The 22,532-nt window shown below is 61.2% G+C and overlaps 3 protein-coding genes across 3 annotated transcripts; 1 reads left to right on the top strand and 2 right to left on the bottom strand.

The window, feature by feature from the left end:
* Positions 1 to 10,437: 10,437 nt before the first annotated feature.
* PHGDH (phosphoglycerate dehydrogenase) lies at positions 10,438 to 14,505 on the top strand. The gene is made up of 13 exons (XM_008494841.2): positions 10,438 to 10,562; positions 10,832 to 11,078; positions 11,318 to 11,469; positions 11,640 to 11,705; positions 11,787 to 11,841; positions 11,928 to 12,026; positions 12,130 to 12,262; positions 12,341 to 12,489; positions 12,704 to 12,856; positions 12,976 to 13,108; positions 13,435 to 13,562; positions 13,774 to 14,002; positions 14,204 to 14,505. Exons 2-13 carry the CDS (start codon positions 10,941 to 10,943, stop codon positions 14,356 to 14,358), a joined length of 1,590 nt encoding a protein of 529 aa, XP_008493063.1. The 5' UTR covers positions 10,438 to 10,562; positions 10,832 to 10,940; the 3' UTR covers positions 14,359 to 14,505.
* A 526-nt stretch (positions 14,506 to 15,031) lies between these two features.
* Positions 15,032 to 18,398, bottom strand: HMGCS2 (3-hydroxy-3-methylglutaryl-CoA synthase 2). Its single transcript, XM_030455692.1, has 10 exons — positions 18,236 to 18,398; positions 17,578 to 18,017; positions 17,187 to 17,312; positions 16,841 to 17,005; positions 16,603 to 16,771; positions 16,347 to 16,517; positions 15,725 to 15,831; positions 15,489 to 15,614; positions 15,284 to 15,407; positions 15,032 to 15,205 (listed from the first exon to the last, which is right to left on the bottom strand). Exons 1-9 carry the CDS (start codon positions 18,346 to 18,348, stop codon positions 15,301 to 15,303), a joined length of 1,524 nt encoding a protein of 507 aa, XP_030311552.1. The 5' UTR covers positions 18,349 to 18,398; the 3' UTR covers positions 15,032 to 15,205; positions 15,284 to 15,300.
* Positions 18,399 to 19,425: 1,027 nt separating this feature from the next.
* Positions 19,426 to 21,172, bottom strand: REG4 (regenerating family member 4). The gene is made up of 6 exons (XM_030455691.1): positions 21,110 to 21,172; positions 20,319 to 20,415; positions 20,127 to 20,224; positions 19,907 to 20,044; positions 19,722 to 19,827; positions 19,426 to 19,597 (listed from the first exon to the last, which is right to left on the bottom strand). The coding sequence occupies exons 2-6, from the start codon at positions 20,380 to 20,382 to the stop codon at positions 19,524 to 19,526; spliced, it is 480 nt and encodes a 159-aa protein (XP_030311551.1). The 5' UTR covers positions 20,383 to 20,415; positions 21,110 to 21,172; the 3' UTR covers positions 19,426 to 19,523.
* Between the last annotated feature and the right edge of the window lie 1,360 nt (positions 21,173 to 22,532).

Below are 22,532 nucleotides of genomic sequence, written 5' to 3' on the forward strand. Positions count from 1 at the left end.
CACGGACTTGGGACAATCCTGGCCCCCCTGCTCCCCAGCACAGACGTGCAAACACCCGACACTGCCAGGCTGGACATAGCACAGCCACAGCCCCAGAAAGGGACCTTGGGTCCCTGCTGAACCCTGGGTGGTCCTGCTCCTCCCCAGGGTGCTGGGCTGGGGTTCACCCCACACTTGCCACCCACCTGCCGTGCTGGAGGCTCCTCCAGGAGCTGCTGCTGCAGGTTGTGATTCTCTGCCGACAATGTTTCCACAAGCTGTTTGCTGGCAGCCAGCTCCTGGGTCAGCTCTTCGATCCTCCTGTGAGGGAGAGAAGGGTGGGGGACACTCAGCATTGTCCTCTCCCCTTTCCTGCAGCCCACTTCCCTCCCCTTGGATGTCTTCCACCCCCCTGGATGTCTGCAGCTCCTCACAGCACCAGCCCCTTGTTGATTCCCGAGGATGGACAGCACAGCACACACCTCTGGGCCACGGCACTGCAGCTCCCATCACTCCCGTCCTCGTTTGTCCTCGCAGTCTCCTTCAGCTTCCCGCTCAGCTGCCGGCACCGCTCCACCTCGGCTCTGGCCAGCGCCGTAGCCTGCTCTGCCTCGCTCCGTGCCAGCCTGGCCTCCTGTGTGGCACTGGGGTGAGACCCTGGGCACTGTCTCCCAGACACATTCCTTCCCCAAGTCTCCACTGCCCCCATCTCACCTCCTGCAGGAGCTGGATCTTGTTCTCCAGCAGCTCGTAGACATGTTCTGACTCCCGCTGCCGCTCCTCATACTGCTGACGGAGTGCTGCTTGGCTGCGGGACGTCTGGTTCTCCACAGCCACCCTGCCAGGCACGGCATGACAGGACATGTTATGGCACGACAGGATGTCGCATGGCACAACAGGACATGGCATGGAATGGCACAGCACGGTGTAGTGTGGAGTGAGTGGCACAACACAGCATGGCACAGCATGGAATGGCATGAGGTGGCATGTCGTGACATGAGAGGCCATGACACTGCACATCACAGTATGGCATGGCATGTCGCGACATGAGATGTTATGACACTGCACATCACGATATGGGGTGGCATGTCACAACGTGAGATGTCATGGCACTGCACATCACAATATGGTATGGCATGTTGCGACATGAGATATCGTGACACTGCACATCACAATATAGCATGACATGTCACGGCATGAGATGTCGTGACTACACATCACGATATGGCGTGGCATGTCGCGACATGAGATGTGACACTGCACGTCACGATACAGCGTGGCGTGGCATGTCGCGACACGAGATGTCATGACACTGCAATGTCACGATATGGTGTGGCATGTTGCGACATGAGATGTCGTGACACTGCAACATCACGATATGGCATGGAGTGGCATGTCACGACATGAGATGTCATGGCACCGTGCAGTATGTCACAACACCATATGGTATGGCATGGGGTGGCATGTCACAACATGAGGTGCCATGGCACTGCACAGTACAGCACAGCACATCATGACATGGCATGGGGTGATGGCCCAGTCCTCAGGACGTGTGTTCTGGGGAGGGGTGTGAAACCCCTGTAAGCACCCACCCACCCACCCCTCATCACCATGGCTCAGTGTGTCATGGCATGGCACGGCATGGCATAGCATGTCAGGACACAGCATGGCATGGCCTTCTCTTGCATCATCTTCCTCGTTCCAAACCCTCTGGGCTGGGTGAGCTGCACCAGTCTGGGTGCCCACACCCCAGGTCCACCCCCATGGCTGCTGTTCCTGCAGGACCCCTGAGTGGGACATGCTGTGACCTCCCAGCACCCCCGGCCTGGAGATGCAGCACAAAGTCAGGGGGTGGGGGGTGCTCCCAATCACCAAAGTTGTTCCCACATTCTCCTGAATCCAGGGGTCCCCGGTCACCACGCACCTGCACCCTGCCCACAGGTCCCCCTTTACGGGACACCCTCCCCACAGCCCGGGCCCAGCACTGCCCTCCCCCACCAAACAGGTGCTGCCCTTTATTTTTGGCTGGCGCCAGGGCTGTAAGAGGAGCCCTGCAAGCACTCAGCCCTGTTGCAAACCCCTCTGCTGCCCGACGTGGGCAGGGTGCAAGCAGACACCCCCCCCATCACAAGCATTGCAAACAGCACCCGGGTGCTGCACCCACCCCATGATGGCGGGGGGCTTAGCCGGCCCCACTCACCATGTGTTGTCCAGGGCTTGTTGCTTCTCCTGCAGCTCCCGCTTCAGGCTCTCCACCTCCACTTTCAGCTCAATATTCTGCAGGGCAGGAGGCAAATAGGTTGGTGGCCCCACACCTGCCCAAGACCCCTCCACAACCCATGAGGGCAGTGTGGGAGTCCCCCACCCCATGGCAGGACTCTGGATGCTCCTGACACCCAGCAGTCACACAGTGGCAGTATTTTAGCCACTCAGTGCTGGAACAGGGCAATACCCACTCCCACAGCCCCTCTGCAAACAAAGAGCACTGCAGCCCACCCCAGGCACCCCCCTGGGCTGGGGACACCGGCCCTGTCCCTCTCCTTGCTCTTGTCAAAGGCAGGAAGGGACAAACTCCCACACAGCCCCACTGACATCCTCGATGCCCTCCTCGGCATCCCCACTGGCTGCACTCCCCTGGCCCAATATCCTCCTGGCAAAGAGAGAGGGTTGGGAACCCCATCCCGAGACCCCTCCCTGTCCCCCACGGGTGCTCACCCGCCGGTAGACATCGTCCCGGCTGTCCTCGCCTTTCTGCTGGACGCGCTCCTCCAGGAAGTAGATGCGCAGCTTGAGGCTGAAATTCTCCTTTTTGAGGTCATTGAGGTGCTGGGAGAGCGTGCGGTACCCGTTAGCCATGGCCGGTGCTCCATGGGGGGGACATCCCGGCACCTTTCACATGGCGCCGCCGGCGACACGGCCGGGGTCCCTGCCCGCCTGCAGCTCACTCCGCTGTTCCCACTGCGGTCCCTTTCCTTGTTTGTTGGTTGTGGTTTGTTGTTTTTTTGTTTTGGGGTTTTTTTTTTTGACCCTCCCAGGAGCTATTTGCGGCACCGCTTGGAGCGGGGACGGGCGGGTGCTGAAACCCGAGCCCCGACGGTCCCTGCGCGCCTCAGCCAGGAGGGCGGCGAGGGGGAGAGCGGCGCCGGTGGGGGCTGAGCCCCTCACCCCATCCCACCTCTCCTGCCCTCCACACCCCACTCTTGCACCCTGGGGAGCCAGCACGTATGCTGTGAGCAGCCGGTGGTGCGTGGGGGGATTGGTGTGTTCTGGAGGTGCCACGAGGGGTCTTGTTGGGGTTCCCAGCAGCTTTGCAGCCTCACCTGCTCGAAGTCCCGCAGGGTCTGTGTCTGGGTGAGGGGACCCATCTCCAGGTGCCGGAGGAGACACGTCTGCACCAAGGGGTCAGGCTGGGGCTGAACACTCAGGGGGTCGTGGGACCCCCCCGGCTCAGCCAGCACGGGCTCATCACCCTCACTCCACGGCCCGTCTTGAGAAGCTGGGAGGTGAGTGGCAGTCAGGCAAGCAAAGCGGCTGCTCCACACACCGCCTGCCACCAAGATGTCACCAAGAGAGACATCTTGGGGCACAGCGAGCCCCTGGCTGTCCCCTGGGGTGATGCATGTGGGACACGGGGCTGGGGCATGTGGGGTAAAGGGGGGGTTCTCAGGGTGCCTTACCCTCCATGCAGCTGGCTCCGGGGGGCACGGCTGGCCCGTCAGAGCTGCAAGGGTCCCTGTGGAGAGGAGGACATGGCCACATCACACAAGCACTGGGGGTGCAGCCCCTGGGACCACCATGCACCACCCAGCTGCTGTGCCAGAGGGACTGGGAAGGGCAGGGTTGGGGGGGAGTATTCAGCAAAGCCTCTGCATAGCAGCTGCTGCATATTCCCCACCACTGGTGGGGTCACAGTGTGCTGGCAGGGCACTGGTGGGGTGACAGGGAAAGCTTCCAACATCAGTCACACAGGAACCTGCCTAGGGAACTCCAGGCAAGGAAAAAACAAAAAAAAAACCCTGAGAGTGCATGGCAGGGAGGGTGGGAGGGTGAGGGGGTGGCATGACATGTACCCCTGTGCATGCATGTATAGGGACACAGAGGCACATGTGGGGCTCATCCCTGTGTGGCATCTACTCTAAGTGCAGAGATATGAGGCCCCGGGGGCTGTGCAGATGGTTCTGTCCCCTTAAGAGCATTTTAGCTCCATTAGCAGCTCTGGCAGGGCCACCTGAGCCCCCCCAGCAGCCCCCTGGCACCCCAGGAGGGTGTCTGGGTGCTGGCAGTGAGCAGGGGCTGCCCAAGGCAGGACTGGCCCCGGCTGCTCTCAGAGGGGCCCCTGGCCTCCAAGCTATCACAGCTCACCACCTCCCCCACCACAGCCGCCATCAGGTTTATTTTCAGCAGAGAAGGGCGAGTCATTTCATCATTTAAAAGGAGGGAAAAGATCAACAGTCCCACAAATAAAAAAAAATATTTTTTTTTTCCTTAGAAAAAACAGCCAGAGAATTTATTTTCTAGCCCCAGCTTTTTGGTGGGGTCCCACAAGCAGGGCAGTGGGCACTTGCCCCCACTGGGTGGGCATGTGGTCCCTCAGATGGGCACCATGCTCTGCCCAGCTACATGATGCTGAGCCCCAGTGGCCAGACAGGACCACCAGGTCCCTACAGCACAGACCACGGTGGGAACTGTCCCCTCTGAGCTGGGGACACCACACCAGCACCTGACAGGTAGGGGACACAGCACTGCCAGCCTGGGAGGGAGCAGGGGGAGGCAGCCAGGGCACGTCACAGCCCCTGCCATGAGGGTATACTGAGGCTGGTGACTTTAAATACCTTGCACTCTGCCAGGCACCATAACTGGCATGATACCTGGAGACACAGTTCCTGGGGGTACAGCACATGGAGGTGCAGTACCCAGAGGCATGACATCCAAGAAAGCACAACACCCAGAAGTACAACACCCAAAGGCATGACACTGAGGAGACCCCAGAGGCACAATATCAGAGAGGTGTGATCTCTGGAGGCAAGACACACCAGGACGACTGATACCCAGGAGGAATGATACCCAAAGGTGCAACACCCAGAGGCAAAACATCCGAGGAGACCCAGACTCAAGATGCACAAGGATGCACAATACTCAAGGAAGAACAGTATGCAGGAACACAATAGCCCAAGGCATGATATCCCAGGAAGCACAATATCCAGTAACATGACATCCAAGGAGGCACGACACCCAGCAGCATAATGCCCAGAGACACAACAACCAAGGAGGCATGACAGCCCAAAGCCTGGATACCCAGAGGCACAATACCCCTGGAGACACAAGGATGATGCCCAAGGAGGTGTGATGCCTGGTAGTGTAACACCCCAGGAGATACAATGCCCAGAGGGGTGATACCCAGTCATAGGGGTGGCCAAGCCCTGTGTCTCAGTGGCTCCTCAAGGCCACCCAGAGGCAGTGCTGTGGCTGATTTTGGGCTCTGGGGAGAGTGAGCACAGCACCTGCTTTCCTGCAGCCTGGCCACCCAACCAGCACTCCCCAGCACCAGGACTGGGAGCTCTGAGCTGGGCCATAGGGCTCTGGGCTGGGCTAGCAAGAGACTCAGACTCTGGGTTGGTGGGGCTGGATGGGGGCTCCCCAACCCCCCCTTCTGCGTGCCCAACACTGGGAATTTGTTTGCTGCAAAGGGGAGGCCACCACCGTGCTGCTGGGGCCGCAGGAGGACAACAGCCCTTTCATTCTGTCCGTGCCATCCTGGGGCAAGGAGCAGAGATGCTGGCACAGTGCTGAGCCTGAGAGGGGCACAGCCCCAGGGACCCCTGCCCACCGGGCAGCACTTCCCTCTCCTGATATCCCTTCAATCACTAACACGAGATGTGCCATGCGACCCTGACTCAGAGCACCCACTGACTCACAGCATCTCCATGGCAATGCACCAGGGCCACCCTGGCTGTTTGCTGGCACTCCAGGATGCCACCAGGGAGAGGGCAGGGAGTGTTTGCCAGGGCCACGGCACTTGATCTACACAAGGGTGGCCTCTGCCCCACGGGAGAGCATCCCCAAAACTCCCGGCACTGCTCAGCACACCGAGGTAGCAACTCACCTTCTCCTGCTGCTGGGTCACCTCCCGCAAATGGACAGAAGGACGGACAAGAGGATGGATGGAGGGATGGATGGAAGGATGGCTCATCCACAGCCACTCCGGGTGCCAGGGGCTGTTTCCAGGCTGACCGAGGGGCCGTGCCGAGGGCTGAGCTGGGCTGGGCCGGGCCAGGAGGAGCGCGGCAGCTCAATGCCTTGGGCCGGGATGCCGAGCGTGTCACAGCATCGCTCCCCACTGACTCCTCGGCACAAATGTTTCAGCGGGGGTTGGGTGCCGCCACGGGGGAGGTGGAGCCGGGGACAGCCACCCCCTCGCCTGGGCGTTTGTGCACGGCACACGGCATGGCTGCCCGTACACACGGGGAGCTCCAACAAGGTCTCCATTGAATGTGGCAGGGCGAGGGGGGGGTGGTGCTGTGGGCCGGCGTTACCCACAGTTCTGGAGAAAACGGCTCCCAACACTGCACTGCATGCGTGGCAGCCGTGGCCGGGTGCCGGGACAAACAGTCTGGCCCACGGCTGAGATTTCAGGATGGGCAGAGACAGAGGGAAGAGCAGGGAGGATGCCAGCAGGGATGGGGAAATGGAACAAGCCAAGCTTCCTGTGTTAGCACCCCGAACCACAGCTTCTCCCACGGTGCCACCCGCGCTCCCTGTGTCTCCCAGGACACCTCACCTGCCAGGCACCCCGAGGAGAGCCCAGTGATGATGCCAGGCCCGCAGGATATCCTACAGCCTCTCTCTTCTCGCTGGACACAGTACATGCTGCTCATGGACGAGGAACCCCCATTCCCTTCCCACACATCGGCAGCTCCCCCAAACCCCTTGCCTGGATGCCCAGCAGTGCTCCCGGGTTTACCCACGCGTGGCCCAGTGAGCCACAGCCCATCTGGAAGTGGGGTGTCCACATCCCCGCCGGCAGCACCAGCCAGCAGGACTCCAGGACAGGCAGGGGACACTCACGGACCAAGGCGAATGGCTTTGGGAACAGGCAGTGCGCGGCTCCGCACGGCCCCGAGGGAGCACACCCGCATCCTGCCCGCACCGGTGCTGGTCGGTACCTGGGCCTCCACCCGCCGCGGCATCACCGCAGCCCAGCCGGGACACCCGCAGTCCCCCACGCGTGCCCAGGGCACACCGACATCCCGGCTCGCATCACCCACGGATGACACCCGCACCCCCGGGCACGCTTCTTACCTCCGCCGCGGGGCTCGCATCTTGCCCCGACCGAGCACCAGCGACACCAGGCGGCACCGGGCCGGGCGCTGGCGTCACCAGACAGCTCTGGGCCGGGCACCGGTGGTACCGATGGCATCCGGAGAAGCCGCTGGGTCTCTGCAGGCGCTGCTGGGCAGCCCCAGCGTGAGCCGGGGAGACGGCTCTGCGGCACCGGCCGGCTCCGCCCGCCGCTGCATCTCCTCCTCCTCCTCTTTCTACTCCTCCTTCTCCTCCCTGCCTCTGTCCTTCATCCCTGCCTCCTTCTATCTCTCCCTCTAACCCTTCATCCTTCCTCCCCTCCTTCCCTCAGCTATCCTTCTCCGCTCCATTCCTCCCTAAGTACCCTCCCTGCTCTCTCCCTCTGCCCAACTCACTCTCCATCTCCATCCTTCCCTTCATTTCCCCCGTCTCCCCCTGGCACAGCAGCCAGCCTGCCTTGCTGACACAGCCCAGCCCTCTGCCCCTCTGCAATGAGCCCAAATCCTTCCCCACACTTAAGTTCCCCAGGCAAAATCCCTGATCATTCTGACTCTCCAGTCCTTCCCCTAATTTCCCAGTCACCCCAAAAGGCCCCCAATTAGCCAAGACCCCTAATAACCCTAACATCCTAGTTACCCTCAGAATTCCTTGTCATCCCCTACCACCCTGGTCTTCCTTGGACCCCTCCCTCCCAAACAGACATGTCCAATCCCCCTTGCCAATCCCCCCAGAGCCCCATGAACCCTCTGAGAACCCATCCAGCCCCACAAGACTCACTTTCTCTCTAAACTTCCTTGACTTCCCAGTCCTTCACTGGAACACTTCCATCACCTGTTTGTATATCCTTTTCCATCCCCCATCCAGATCCTAATAACTCCAGACTCCTTTGACTAAGCTGGGTGGAAACGTGGATCTGCCTGAGGGTAGGAAGGCTCTGCAGAGGGACCCAGAGAGGCTTAAAAGATGGGCTAAGGCCAGTTATATGGGTTTCAACAAGGCCAAATATCATGTCCTGCACCTGGGCCACAACAACACCCAGCAGTGCCACAGGCTTGGGGAGGAGTGGCTGGAGAGCTGCCCAGCTGGGAGGAATATGGGGGTGCAGATTGCCAACCAGCTGAACATGAGCCAGCAGTGTGCCCAGGTGGCCAAGAAGGCCAATGGCATCCTGGCCTGGATCAGGAATAGTGTGACCAGCAGGACCAGGGGGGTGATCCTACCCCTGTACTCAGCCTTGGTGAGGCCTCACCTGGAGTAGTGTGTGCAGTTTGGGCACCACAGTAGGAGGAAATGTCTTCAAGTTGCTCCAGGGGAGGTTCAGATTGGATATTAGGAAAATTTTCTTAACCAAAAGAGTGGTAAAGCATTGGAACAGGCTGCCCAGGGAAGTGGTGGAGCCACTGTCCCTGAAGGTGTTAAAAAATTGGGTAGGAGATGATTTAGTGGTTATGGTGGTATAGGACTGACAGTGGGACTTGATGATCTGAAAGGTCCTTTCCATCCTTGATGATTCTGTGGTTCTATAATTCCTTTCCCAGCTTGATGCCCCAGTGATGCTGCTGCTCTCTCCTTCAGTCCCATCCCCTCTGCAGGGACCATCCCCTGACACATCCCTCCATCCTGCAGCCCCCTGACACCAAACAGAGACCCTCCAGGACCCTGCTGGTAATAGGGCCAGCAATGGGGTGCTGTGTCCCCATAACCCCCAGACTCCATCCTGATTGTTCATCAGCCAGCACAGCCCCTGTCCCCTGGGCACCTAATAATCCTAAGGGATCAGATTCAAGTCTCTCTAGCTGTTCACTCTGACGTCCAGAAGCAGGGGGACATTCCTGCCAGCCCTGCTGGCACCCTATGTCCCAGCAGGCCCCCAGCAAGGGACGGGGCACCGGTGTGCCATGGGGCTGTGCCTCCGGAGCTGCTCCCCAGGAGAGGGCACCAGCCGGCCAGGAAAAGACGGTCAGGGTGACACCGCGACAGGAGGTGGCCTGGTCACACGTGGCCTCTGCAGAAGCGGGCCACAAGAGTGGGAGAGGGCCCACAAACATAGGAAAGAGGCCATGGAGAGGTACAGAGGTGCTGGGCAAAGCCGGGTGGTGCCAGCCTGGAAAGCAGGGCACTGAGACACTGTGTCCGTGGTTGCCTTGAACAAGTAATGGTTAACAGAGGCCAGGACGGGCAGGGGGCTGTGCCAAGGGCCAAAGGGACAGCAGGGCTGTGTCCCAGTCAAGGCAAGAAGCAACGCTGTGGAGAGGAACCCCCTGTCCCCGGGTCACACAGCCCTGCCAAGGCACCATTTCAGGACCCCCACTGTGGATTTCTCCAGTGCTGCCCTTGACCACATCTTCTGCCCTGTGTCAGCTCCCTTGGACTTTCCCCTCTCTGGCGTCACGGCTGTTCCCTGGCTGTGGCTGTGATGTACACAGCAGTGGGGTTTAGGCAGTGCCAGGGTCTATATAGCACTGGGGTGTATGTAGCATCCCACCTCAGCTGAACTACCTATGGCAAGGGCAGCCATCCCAGCCACCTTCAACCTGCAGGGCCAGGCTCATCTCCTGGGCTCAGATGGGTTTAACAGCCTCTGCCACCTCCCCACATCTCACATGGGGCAGTTTGGTTCAGCCCTACAGCTTGAGGCATGCACAGTCAAGCAGAGAAAGGCTCAGACCCATCAGGGCCTGACTTGGGAGTGTCTTGTCCCTCCCCAGCATATGGAAAATGGTGAGCACGGAAGGGCCAAACCCCGGTTCCTCCACAGGCAGGAGCTGGGGTCTGCCTGGTCCATCTGCTTTGAAGTTTTGGCCTCATGAGAAAGGGAATGCCCTCCATCCCTCACCATCCTTTGTGTTGGGCTGTGCCCAGTCCCATGAGGTCCCTGCACTCTCCACAAGGTCCAGAACTTCCCCCCATGAGGTCACTGGATGTGGACATGTGGCTCTCGGCCCATTGAGGGCGTTTGCTGGGCAGTTCCCATGCACCTCACATCATTGGGAGCTGGGGGACAGGGCTGGTCCCGTGTCCCCAACCCCTTATCATGGGCATTGCTCAACGATGGGTGCAATGCTGGGGGGGCACAGCACTACCTCACCTCTGGGTGGGGCCTGGGGACTCACATTCTTCACCAAGCTGGGGGGACATTGCTGGGCTTGACATAGGCCTGGAGCTAGGCTGCACCCCTGCCAGCTTTGGGGGTGCCCCCCTGCACCACTGTGGCTGACACCACCACCCCCTCCTGCCTCATTGTGCTGTGATGTGTGGGGCGGGGAAACTGAGGCACAGCCGTGGTATGTATGCGGGTAGATCCGCTGCTCCCTGCTCCCCTCAGCTTCTTGGCTCCCTGTCCCGAGGGCAGCGGGTCCTGCTGGGGCACCCCCTTGCTCTGGGGCTGCTGGGGGGCTCGCCACAGCCCTGGCCCCTTTTCCCTCCGCCTCCTCCCCCACTCCGGGGGCGGGGGGAGGGGGGTCCGGGCGGGCTGGGGCGGGGAGGGGAAGGGAAGGAGGTGGGATTATGGAGACGGGACCCAATGAGCCCGAAAAACGTGCCTCGCTCGCAGCCCTTTTAGCGCGGCGGGCGAGCGGCAGCAGCTTTCCGGCGGCGTGCGGAGAGAACCCGAGTTTCATCCCGGCCCGGTCCGTCCCGTCCCGTCCCATCCCGGCCCCGCCATGGCGCTGAGGAAGCTGCAGAAGGTTCTGATCAGCGACAGCCTGGACCCTTGCTGCCGGGAGATCCTGCAGGCCGGGGGGCTGCGGGTGCAGGAGAAGCCCGGGCTGAGCAAGGAGGAGCTGCTGCGGGAGATCCGGGTGAGCGCCGGGATGCACCCTGGGGGGATGAGGGTGGGGGCATTGGGGTCTGCCTGCCCCGGGGGACAGCGGACGCCCCTGGCCCAACGAAATCGGTCCCCGCCTCCCGTCTGATGCAAGACCCCGGCCGGTTTCATACGGCGGATGCCAGACTCCGGCAGCGCTTGTCCTCAGCCCGACACCCGCCGGGATCTCTGGCTCCGGTCCCGGTCCCAGTCCCGGTGTGTTGTCCTCCCCAGGACTGCGATGGACTCATCGTCCGCTCGGCCACCAAAGTCACGGCCGATGTGCTGGAGGCAGCGGAGAGGCTGCAGGTGGTGGGCAGAGCAGGCACCGGCGTGGACAATGTCGATGTGGAGGCAGCCACCAGAAAGGGTGTCCTGGTCATGAAGTAAGAGTAGGAGCATGGGGACATCCCTGCCTGTGCTCCTGGGGAGGCTTCAACAGGCCCTCCCCACCCATAGCACCCTATGTCACCACCCTGAGGGTCTCCATCCCCATGGGGTGCAGACCCCCATCAGCCTGGGGAGACAAATAAGTGATGGAACTCTCCATCCCCAGCACACCCTCTGGGAACAGCCTCAGCGCTGCCGAGCTCACCTGCGGGATGATCCTGTGCTTGGCCAGGTGAGTGTGGGGCAGGGGAGTGGGATGGATGCCTACCCCACAGCCCCTCGACCCCACACTGACCACAGCCTCCCCTTCCAGGCAGATCCCACAGGCAGATGCCTCCATGAAGGAGGGCAAGTGGGACCGTAAGAAGGTAGGATGTGCAGTCCCCCAGGCAGGATGGGGTGAGTGGGGTGCACCCGGGTGGGGTGCACTCACTCTCTGCCTTGCACACTGTAGTACATGGGCATGGAGCTGAATGGGAAGACACTGGCTGTGCTGGGGCTGGGGCGCATCGGCAGGGAGGTGGCCACCCGCATGCAGGCTTTTGGCATGAAGGTAAGGAGCCAGGGCAGGGAGGAGTGATAGGAAGCATGGAGCCACCTGGCCCAGTCAGGAGTGTGGTGCCAGGCTGCAGGGCCAAGCACCTGCTCTGCCTCAGACCATAGGCTATGACCCCATCATCACCCCCGAAACCTCGGCCACCTTCGGTGTGGAGCAGCTGCCGCTGGAGCAGATCTGGCCCCGCTGCGACTTCATCACAGTGCACACACCACTGCTGCCCTCCACCACAGGTATGGGGTGGGCACCAGCTCAGGGAGATCTTGGGGGGAGCTGGGGAAGCCCCTCACAGCCCTTCTCTGCCTCTGCAGGGCTCCTGAATGACAGCACCTTCGCCAAGTGCCGCCGTGGCGTGCAGGTGGTGAACTGTGCCCGCGGTGGCATCGTGGACGAGGGAGCACTGCTGCGGGCACTGCGGTCAGGGCAGTGTGGTGGGGCTGCCCTTGATGTCTTCACACAGGTAAGTGGGGTGGCAGGGACCCCTCCTGGGCTTGGCTTTGGCTCAGCATCACTTTAAGCCTGCCCAAGATGCTCAGGACAAGCCAGCAAACTCCACGGAGCCTGGGACAGCCCTTCCCAGCTCCTCCTGCTTGCATGGGAAGGAAGAAAATGTTCTCTCCTGGGCTCTGGAGTGGGTGCTGGGGGCTGATGGTGGCACGTGGCTGTGTTGGCAGGAGCCTCCAAAGGACCGTGAGCTGGTCAACCACCCCAATGTCATCTGCTGCCCACACCTGGGTGCCAGCACACGGGAAGCACAGAGCCGCTGTGGCAAGGAGATCGCTGTGCAAATCGTGGACATGGCCACTGGGAAGGGGCTGGCTGGTGTTGTGAGTTGTGTCCTCCCCCCCAGGCAGGCACCTGGTCTCTGTGCCTCAGTTTCCTTGGCTGTACAATGTGGGTGCTCTCACAGATGGGTTCCAATCACTCACCCAGCTCTCCCTCACAGGTCAATGGGCAGGCTCTCAGCAAGGCATTTGCACCCCAGACCAAGCCCTGGATAGCTCTGGCCAGGGCCCTGGGCACTGTGCTGCACAGAGTGGGCAAGAAAGCACAGGGCAGCGTGCAAGTCTGCACCCTAGGTGAGCTGCTGTGCCCCCTGCTTGGGCACAGGGACCCCAGTGGGTGGGCAGCGGGGAGGAGGGATGGATGAGAGGGTGGTGGGATGGTGGGGTGGGAGGATTGGGCTGTGGGGTACAGACGGCTGCATGGATGGGGAGAAGGTATGGATGAGAGGGTGGTGAGATGGTGGTGTGGGAGGATGGGGTTGTGGGGTTACAGATGTCTGCAAGGATGGGAAGGAGTGGAGGGATGAGTGGAAGGATCAGCTCCAGGCTGGCTTCTCCAGCATGGGGTTGACCTCTCTGCTGCTGGCCCATCCACACCCTGCCACCTCCTTACACCCCAGGGACCCCCCTGCGAGAGGCTGGGAGCTACCTGACACCCGCCGTGGCTGCAGGCATGCTGGCTGGAGGGGCACAGAAGGAGGTGACCCTGGTGAATGCTCAGCTGCTGGCCCAGGAGGCTGGACTGAAGGTTTGTGGACACCAAGGACTCCACACATCAGCCTGGCAGACCCTGTCCTACCCTACAAAGTCCAGGGGTCACTCAGGCACCACTCAGCCTGGGGGGGAACATCCTCTGAGGACACCCCTGGGGGGGACATCCTCTGGGGTGGCCTCTGAGGACACCCCTTCCCCCTGCCCTGCCACCTGCAGGTGCTGAGCAGCCACATCTCTCTTGGCAGGTCACAGCCACCCATGGCGAGGTGTCCCCTGAGCCCAATGGCAGCACCGGGGTGCTGCAGGTGGCCCTTCAGGGCACCTCACATCAGGTGTTGGGGACAGTGCAGGGCAGCACCCCTGTGCTGCAAGAGGTCGATGGGGCCACCTTCAAGCAGCCAGCCCCTCTGGCTGGCCCCGTCCTCATCTACAGAGCCAAAGCCTCTGAGCCCAGCACTCTGCCCCTGCTTGCTGGTGAGTTCCCTGCAGGTGCTGGATGGAGAGACAGGGATGGGGGAGCTTGGAACAAAATATCTGGGGCCTTGGAGAAAAGGGCTTGGGGATGGGGAAGAAATAGCATTATGGACCTCGGAGAGGTCCTGGGGTGAGCAGAACACTGCTACCCACTGTGTGCTGGGGCATCCTACAGCTCATAACCCTTCTTCTCCTCTCCAGGGCTGCTGGGGAAGTTGGGGGTCCAGCTCCAGTCCTACCACAGCTCCAGCACAGTGGCAGGAGAGCAGTGGAACGTTGTGGGGCTCTCAGCCTCCCTCTCTGACCTCAGCGAGCTGAAGCCACATGTCACAGAGGTCTTTCAACTCCATCTGTAAGCCCTGACCACTGGCAAGGACTCTTCCCACGGCTGCAGCACCTGGACCCCCTCCCCAACCTGGGGAGCACAGCACCCAGCTGCCCCTGGACCCTATGCTGGGCTTGGGGTGGTCTCATGCTCAATAAAGGGTCCAGGAGGAGAGGTGCCTTGTCTATGAGGTCCCTGTATCTGATGCTGAAGCTCCTGCAGGTTCTGTCCCTCCCACCCCCAGCCCCTTTTGTCCCCCGTGGTGTTTGCTCAAGGGTACAAAGGTCTTGGCAGCTGCTGCAGCCCCACCAAGGTCCTGTCTCGCCAATGTCCCGTGCCGGGACGTGGTCCAGAGAGCAGGCAGTGCTCCAAGGTTGCCTGCCCCCTCCTGCCTGATGGGAATTGCCCCCCCCCTCCTGCACTTTCCCATGGGAATGTTTCACTTTGCTGGCACTGCTGGGGAAAAGGCATCTCACCCCCTCCCACCTCCAAACCAGAAATTGAGATCAAGGAGCTGGGGTTTGCTCAGCCCCCCCAGATGTCAAGGCATGCTCCCATCCCAGGAAAACAGGGGTACTGAGGCACTGTCCAGGGGGGCAGGTGGCCATGTTGGGTGCCTATAGGATAAATCCTGTGAGGGGCCATGATCCAGCTGCAATCCAGCCCCACAGTGGTTGAGCAAAAGGACCCTGAGGCAGGAGGGGACCACTCAGAACCAGGAGCCAGAGTCCAACTGCTGCCCTCTCTGATCCTTGCCTTTATTCCCCCACCCTGCCTGGGTGTTCACAGAAAATGCTGCTGGCTCCACCAGCTCCACCATCCCTGGGGCCTGAGGCACTGCCAGCTGCTTCCCAGCCATTCATCCAAGGTGAGGTTTCCTGCAGAGGCCAGTTGCAGATTTGAGGGTGAGTAGGGATGCTGGTGGGGAGAAGAGCATCCCCCTCCCCAGGGCTCACCCATCCCTCTGGTCCTCCTAGAGGGGCTTCCTGGCGTATTCCCGGCGGTACTTGGAATCCACCCGTGTCAGGTACCAGGTGCCGGGGAACAGATCCTCCTGGGAGCCATGGGGGGCATGGTTGGCTGTGGGGAGAGGGTGGTGATGCTCAGGGGGGTTGTGGGGTCCTGCGGGGTGCTGCATCCCCCCCATCCAGCCCCACTCACCCAAGTGATGGGTCTCCTCCCTCTGCTTCATGATCTCGGCGAAGTCCTTGGGGGCCATGCGCTTGCGAGCATCCAGGCGAGCTGGCAGCTCAGCCAGGCTGGAGAGCAGCTTATCCAGGGGGGAACCTGGAGATGGGTATCCCGGGAGTGAGATGGCACTGCCAGCATCCCTGGATGTGCAGTCCCACCACCACCACCTCCCTTTCTAAGCCCCCCCCCTGGTCCCTGGGGCTCACCCGGGGTCGCATCCTGGGAGACGCGGAGGGAGAACATGGTGGCAGCCAGCCCAGAGCCATAGGAGAAGGCCCCGATCCGGGAGCCAGCAAGGTCCTGTGCTGAGGATCTGTAGAAAGGGGGTTGTGGTCTCAGAGAGGATTTGGGGGCTGAGAGAAAGGAGAGTGGAAAGGCCTGCATCCTGCCTGTTTCATAGGCAGAGGAGTCTTGGGACTTGGCACCAGAGTAATTGGCCACCAGTGGCCACATTGCCAAGGGTAGGTGGCCCCAGAGGAAAGGGGTGCTTCAGGACAGTGGGATGAAGCTTTTTCCCCAGGCCCCCAGTGCCTGGCTGTTCCCATAGCTCCTCTGGCACCACTGGCAGCAGGGGACAGCCACACTGCTGGGCACAACAAGGGGGTTTTAATCCTCCTGGGGCAGACAGAAGGGCTTTTTGTGCCAGCCCAGCTCCAGGGAAGTGGGATGAAGACTGGGAAGTGGACGTGCTGGGGGGAGTGTGCAATGAAAGCATCAGGGTCTGTGGAGCAGTGGAGGGGTGCCTGCTCCCCAAGTCAGCCAGGCCAGGGGCTGCCCTCCCCAAAACAAACTCCCCACAACCCTGAGCCAGCTTTGGGGGGTACTCACTGTGCCAGGAGGGAAGCCAGGCAGCCATACATGGATGGAGTGTACATGTTGCCATTGCGGGTGGAGAGAAGCAGGGAGGGCTTGGTCTTCTGGTTGAAGATCTCCTGGCTGGCTGCCTGAAATGCCTTCTCCACCTCCTTGCTGGTGTAGGTGTCCTCCAGCTTCACACCACTGCCCAGGGACAGGCTGGCTTGAACTCCATTCAGGCATGTCCCTGGCTGGGCTAGGGGACAGGGGACATGGCACGTGGACCCACCGGAAGGGCTGCAGCCCCTTGTAGATGCCAGTGGCTGTGTCAGGGTTGGGGGAGGCCAGGAAATCATTCAGCAGCAGCCTCCCCACTGACTTCTGCACCAGCTTGCAGAAAGGTGTGTGGAAGATGAGGTACTTGAAGTCATCGAGGGTGAAGGGCCTCTGGATGCCAGCTGGATGGAAACACGGGGTCTGTCATCATCTGAGGGGACAGGGGGGTACCCCGGGGTGCTGCTGCTTACCCTGCTGCCACTGGCTCTCTGCCTTCCGTCGGTACACGGCGTAGCAGCGGTCCAGTGCCCGCAGGTAGCACTGGATGGAGAGCTGCCCATCCACCACTGGGTACTCAGAGGACAGGTCTGGCTTGTAGAAATCATAGGCATGTTCCATGTGAGTTCCCCGGAGACCTGGGGGGTGCAGGGAGAGTGCTGAGGGGGTCCCAGCTTTATGGCAAGCACCCAGAGGTGCCAGCCCCAACATCCACCCTCTTCCCCCTGGGTCACTCTGAGATTCCCACAGGGACGTGGATGTACGGCCCCCAAGGTGGCACCCAGCAGCTTGTTGTCCCCAGGGTGTGGTGGCACTGACCTCTCTCCAGCACCAGGGGGGCGTTGGGTCCCACCAGCATGGCGATGGCTCCAGCACCTCCCGTGGGCCGTGCGTTCCCCGTGGCATAGACAGCAATGTCCCCACACACAACCACTGCGTAGCGACCTGCGGGAGGAGAGGGGACCAGGGGGGCAGTCAGCAGGTGGGAGCCTCCATCCTGACACATTCCCATCCCCACGCTGCTGGAGGTGGTGGCCAAAACAAGTGAGAAACAGGAGTGATATAGAGCCTGGAGGAGCGGCAGCTCTCTTGGAGATTTTCTGGAGCATCTCTGGGTTTCAAACGCCCTCCTGCACCTCCCCTGACCCAACAGCACCCACCCGGTGTCCAGGCCTCCATCCCCACAGCAGGGTGCCCTGCCTGCACCCACCATCCCAGGCGCTGGACTCTACCCATGCAGCTGCATTGAAGAGTGAGGCTGTGCCCCCATAGCAGGCGTTGGTGGTGTCGATGCCCTCCACGTCAGTGTTGCCCGAGTCATGGAAGAGCTGCATGAGGACGGTCTTGACAGCCTTGGACTTGTCAATGATGGTCTCTGTGCCCACCTCCAGGCGGCCAATGTCACCCCAGGAGAGGTGCCCACGCTCCACCAGCCGCTGCACCACGGTCAGGCACAAGGAGTTGATGTCCTCATGAGCAGCACAGAAGCCCATCTGCTGTTGGCCCAAGCCCCGGGTGTACTTGCCAGCCTCCACCCCATCGTACTGCTCCAGCTCCTCCTGCTCCACATACTGGGCTGGGAAGTACACCTCCAGTGCCAGGATGCCCACGTCCTTGGGCCAGGTGCCCGTCCCTGCAGCACTGGAGAGGCTGGGGGGCAGAGGGAGTGACGATGCTCCTGTGGCATCCCTGCCACCCTGGCTCTCAGCACCCCAAATCCCCACTGCTTCCCTGTGCCTTGTGGCACTGCTGGGAGGCAGGAGAGCATCCCCTTCTCCAGCAGAGCTGAAGAGCAGAACCAGCTTCCTGATCCCAACCCCTCCCCTCAGGCTATGCCTCCACCCTCCCCAGTTTGCATGGGTGCTCACCACGCCTTCTGCACAGCCATGGGGTGCTGGGCCCCCCGGGGTGCCCTCTCCGGCCCCGGGGGTGCCCGCTTTGCCCCCCAGCAGCGGGCAGCACGGCTGACCAAGCGCAGCATCTTCTCCCGGGCTGCTGCAGGGAAGGAGGGAGGGACAGAGGGACAGGGAGAGGGACAGCGGGATGTGCCTGCCGTGGGGCTTTTATAAACTGGGCAGGCAGCGCGGCACAGCCCCTCCCGGCCCTTATCAGCACACCGGACCCCCGCGCTCAAAGGTCGCTGGGCAGCAGCCAACGTGACACGGACAGCAGAGCAAGAGCTGGGTTTGGAAGGGGGGGGGGGGACGATAACCGCGGGACCTCTGTCTTGTGCCCCCAAAGCCTGGGACACACTCGGTTGGAGCTGCGGCTCAGCGGTGGGATGGGGCTCTGTCTCCTGCAGCCTCAGCTCCATGTGCAGGGGGGGTGGAAGCTCCGGTGCCCCAGGAGTGCTCCCGGACTGAGTGCCCAGTGCTCCCGGACTGAGTGCCCAGTGCTCCCTGACTGCCCAGAGCTCCCGGACTGCCCTCCTGGTCCCCGGGAGGTGCCAGCATCACCCATGCCGCCCAGGATGCGGTCACCCTCCATCACGTGCCACAGCTTCCGGGGGAGGAGGGGGGGCAAAAAAACCCTTGATCTGGGTCCGGGCAGAGTCATCTTCAACAAAGCAGAGCAAACAGGCACGTGATGCCTGTGGTAACACTGTGGTGACACAAGGACAGACCTTTGGTCGCAGTGCTGCTGTCAACACGGCCATGGAGGAGCATCCCAGCCCCCTGGCCCCTGTGGAGACATTTGCACCCGGGGACACACACACACACATCTACTGCCATGCCTGCACACCCATCCCATCCCCACCTTGCCCCAGCTCTCCTCCATGCCTGCATCCTGGGGACACACCTGTCCCCCTCAGCTGCACCCCAGGGCCATCCTCTCATCCCCCCACCTTCCCATTTAGCATCAGAGGGCTGGGGATGAGCAGTCACAGGCACCCCTGGCCCCCAGGGGCTCACCCCCCAATGTCCCCATGGCACCAGCAGAGTCAGCTGGGAAGCTGAAGGAGCCTCACCCAGATGCCCACCTGTGAGCTGTACCACAGCTTTGCACCAGCAACAAACTACACAGCACTTGCATGCTGCTTTTTTTTTTTTTTTTTATGTAGGTGTATTTTTAGAAGCTGGGGAGAGAGGAGCAGAGGTGGCAAGGATGGAGCACTGCCAGCATGGAGTCCTCCATGTGGTCCCTCCTGGGCTGTGCTCAGTGCAAGGGTGTGAACTTGCAGATGTAGTGATGCTTCTGGGAGCAGTCAGCGCTGGACCATATGTTGAAGGCTGATGGAAGGAGAGAGATGGCCCTGGGGTCAGCAAGGGCCAGAGCACAGGGGGGGAAGGAGTAGGGGGAGGTTTGCCAGCTGAGACCAAGTGCTGGAGGCGAAGGCAGAGCCTGGGCACTCACCTGTGTGGTGGGTCAGCAGCCCACAAGTTCCCCCACGGGCACCGTTCCCAGGCAGCCCGTTGGAGACACTGTACTTGTCCCCAGATGTCCACTCCCAGGCTGCACCCTGTGCAAGAAGAAGGGGTCAGAGACACATCCCTGCTACTACTCCTTCCCCTGCCACCCCCCAGTGCCCCCCACATCACCTGGAGACTGTAGTGGAGGCCAAGCCAGACGGACTGCACACGCTGGTGGTAGGAGATGATTCTGCGCAGGGTGGCTGCTTCCCGGGCATCCTCCACCCAGGCCAGGTGGGCATTAGGGTGGCTGGCTTGGCACTGCCTCTGAGGGGAGGTTTGGCAGTACTGGGGCACCCCTGGGAGACTGTGGGTCCCTCAGCCATGTGTGCACCCCCAGCAAGCTTACCTCAGCTTCATCCCAGGTCTGGAGCTGAGGGAAGTACTTGATGCAGTTGAGTTTGTAGTAGGACCAGCCCTTGGGGCAGTAGTCTATGTATTGGGCACCTGAGGAGGGAGAGCCATGGGGAAAGATGGGGTCACCAGCATGGCTCCCTCTCTCCACCCTGCTGCCAAAGCCCCCCCAAGTCGTGGGACTCACCGGCTGGCCACAGGAGCCCCAAGCAGCTCAGCAGCAGGAGGGTGAGTTTGGCTGCTGCCACCATCCTCCTCACTCCTGGATGTGTCTCCTACAAGAGCTGGAAGGGTGACACCAGATCACCTGGGGGCAGGGGATGCCACCTGCACACAGAGGGTGCAAACCCACCTGCTCCGGGCTCAATCCCACCCTTTTCAGGCATCTGGAGGAGATGGCAGCCCTATGCCTCCCTCTCCTCTCCCCAGCACAGGCCACTGCCCCATGCCTGCACCCTATCCCCCAGGCACACCTCGGGGTCCCCAGTGATGTGTCCTGATGTGTCCCCACCAGTCCCAGGCCTAGTGGGGGACATCTGGGTGAGCCAGGCTGCTCCCTGGGAACACAGGGAGGGTGAGGGGACTCCAGCCCTGGCATCAGGCAGCAGCCATGGCACAGGCAGAGCAGGGGTGGCTGCAGGGATCATCTGCACAGCATTGTTTTCTCTCCCTGGGCTCATAGCACTGCCAGGCCCTGGTTGAGGAGGCAAATCAGCCACATCAGCACAAGTTCTCCTTTATCCAGGCTAATCCCTGGGTGCTGGGGCTGATTTGCAGACTCAGCTCATCTTCCCCTCAAAGCAGCAGCAACAAAAGTCAACGTGGGGCTGCACATTGAGTTGTTGCAGCCTGCCCAACCCAGCAAGAGCATGCACTGAGCTCCCCTGGGAGCTGCCAGGGCTGGGACCAGCTCCTGCTCACCCTCAAACCACCTCGGAGCATCCCAAAGCAGCATCCCGTGAGGGTCCCCTTCCTCACCTGATGTCTGGAGATGGGAAGAAATACCAGCTTCTCAGGGGTCACCAGGAGAGAAGAGGAGCAGCCTTTTATAGCCTGGTGCTCACCAGCATCACTGTTTGCCCAGCTCAGGTGATTTCCACCATAAAAATCTCACTGCTGGCTCCCCTCCATCCTCCCCCACTTTGCTGGAAAGGTGCCCAGCTCTCCATTCTGTTTACATTCAATGTTTCACCAGAGAAGACAGGAAGAACCTCTCCTAGTTGGTCAATAAACCTTCCGTAATTAGTGTTAATTAATAACGCAAATAGAGAGATAACCTCGTGGCAGAGACCAGCCTGGCAGGGACGCCCCAGGGCAGGGCTGAACCAGGGGGGCTGACAGGGATGATCCTCGGGGGTGCTTTCCCTTGGGATCCCATCCGGAGCATCCCCGCAGCGAGCGGCCGTGCTGCGGGTACCACCTCCCGGCATGTCCCGCATCCCCGGGCACGGAGATGTCACCCGGGCCCCATGCCCTGCCCCGCTCCCGCATGCCTCACCCACACACCGCCCTTCTCTGAACAGCCTGGGGATGTTTGTCTGCAGGATGCAGGGATGCGGGAACAGCCTGCAGCCGGGGGCTGCCGGGCACCATCAGATAGAGGTGTCCGGTCCCACCCTGCTGCAGGGAGCCTTGAGCAGGAGGAAAGGACGGGGGGGATCCTGCATCAGCAGCCCACACTGCCCCGATCCCATGTGGGGAACCCGCAGCCCTGGCCCCAGGGAGGCTGCAGAGTGGGGATGCCCCCGCTCCTCACCCTGGCGTGCCCTTTGTGTGGATGGGGAGGCAGCTGAAGCTCATCTACCCTTCTGCTTCCATCCCAGCATTCTGCACCAGCTTTAAAATTCTTCCCTCCTTCCTGCTTGGATCCCAGCATTCTGCACCAGCTTTAAAACTCTTCCCTCTGGCTGTCCCCTGGCCTCTGGTAAGGCTGCCAGCTCCTGCCTAGCACCCTGCTGCTGTCAGTGCCCAGCTCTCCTTCCCTCTGTCTTCTCCAAAACCCTTGGAAGAGGCTACTGGGAGCTACCATGGAGGCAGCTACTCACAGAGGGACCCAGCCTAACGCAGGGCTTCTAACTGGCTGAAGCTGCTCATTCTGCCAGAGCTCTTTTGTGGCAGCATTCACTGAAACGCACAGGGAGTGCAGCTACACCCAGCGGGAGCAGCTCCCTGCTGGCATGCAGAGACCGGTCTGGGTTTTGCCCTGGGGAGGGAGGAAGATCAGACCTGTCCCCTTCACCCACACAGCCAGGATCCAGCTTCTGCTCCCCGAGACCTCTCCAGGCTCAGCCAGCTCGTTGGACACCCTCTGGGATCAAAGAGTAAATAAAGCCTTCTTGTGTCCAAGCCCAGCTGCTGCCTGCTCTGATTTCTCCTGAAAGAAAGAACCTCACAGAGGAGA

The sequence above is a fragment of the Calypte anna genome, chromosome 8, assembly GCF_003957555.1.
Source record: "Calypte anna isolate BGI_N300 chromosome 8, bCalAnn1_v1.p, whole genome shotgun sequence".
NCBI lineage: Eukaryota > Metazoa > Chordata > Aves > Apodiformes > Trochilidae > Calypte > Calypte anna.

What these genes read in the sequence shown, in the direction of transcription:
- PHGDH (XM_008494841.2), top strand. Translation starts at nt 10,941, where the DNA reads ATGGCGCTGAGGAAGCTGCAGAAGGTTCTGATCAGCGACAGCCTGGAC. An exon ending in ATGATCCTGTGCTTGGCCAG is followed by an intron (nt 11,706 to 11,786) that starts GTGAGTGTGGGG and finishes CTCCCCTTCCAG; the next exon opens with GCAGATCCCACAGGCAGATG. An exon ending in CCCAGGAGGCTGGACTGAAG is followed by an intron (nt 13,563 to 13,773) that starts GTTTGTGGACAC and finishes CTCTCTTGGCAG; the next exon opens with GTCACAGCCACCCATGGCGA.
- HMGCS2 (XM_030455692.1), bottom strand. Translation starts at nt 18,348, where the DNA reads ATGCTGCGCTTGGTCAGCCGTGCTGCCCGCTGCTGGGGGGCAAAGCGG. An exon ending in CCCCCTGGTGCTGGAGAGAG is followed by an intron (nt 17,006 to 17,186) that starts GTCAGTGCCACC and finishes TGCACCCCCCAG; the next exon opens with GTCTCCGGGGAACTCACATG. An exon ending in AGAGAGCCAGTGGCAGCAGG is followed by an intron (nt 16,772 to 16,840) that starts GTAAGCAGCAGC and finishes GTTTCCATCCAG; the next exon opens with CTGGCATCCAGAGGCCCTTC.
- REG4 (XM_030455691.1), bottom strand. Translation starts at nt 20,382, where the DNA reads ATGGTGGCAGCAGCCAAACTCACCCTCCTGCTGCTGAGCTGCTTGGGG. An exon ending in AGACCTGGGATGAAGCTGAG is followed by an intron (nt 20,045 to 20,126) that starts GTAAGCTTGCTG and finishes ACCTCCCCTCAG; the next exon opens with AGGCAGTGCCAAGCCAGCCA. An exon ending in GCTGCTGACCCACCACACAG is followed by an intron (nt 19,598 to 19,721) that starts GTGAGTGCCCAG and finishes TCCTTCCATCAG; the next exon opens with CCTTCAACATATGGTCCAGC.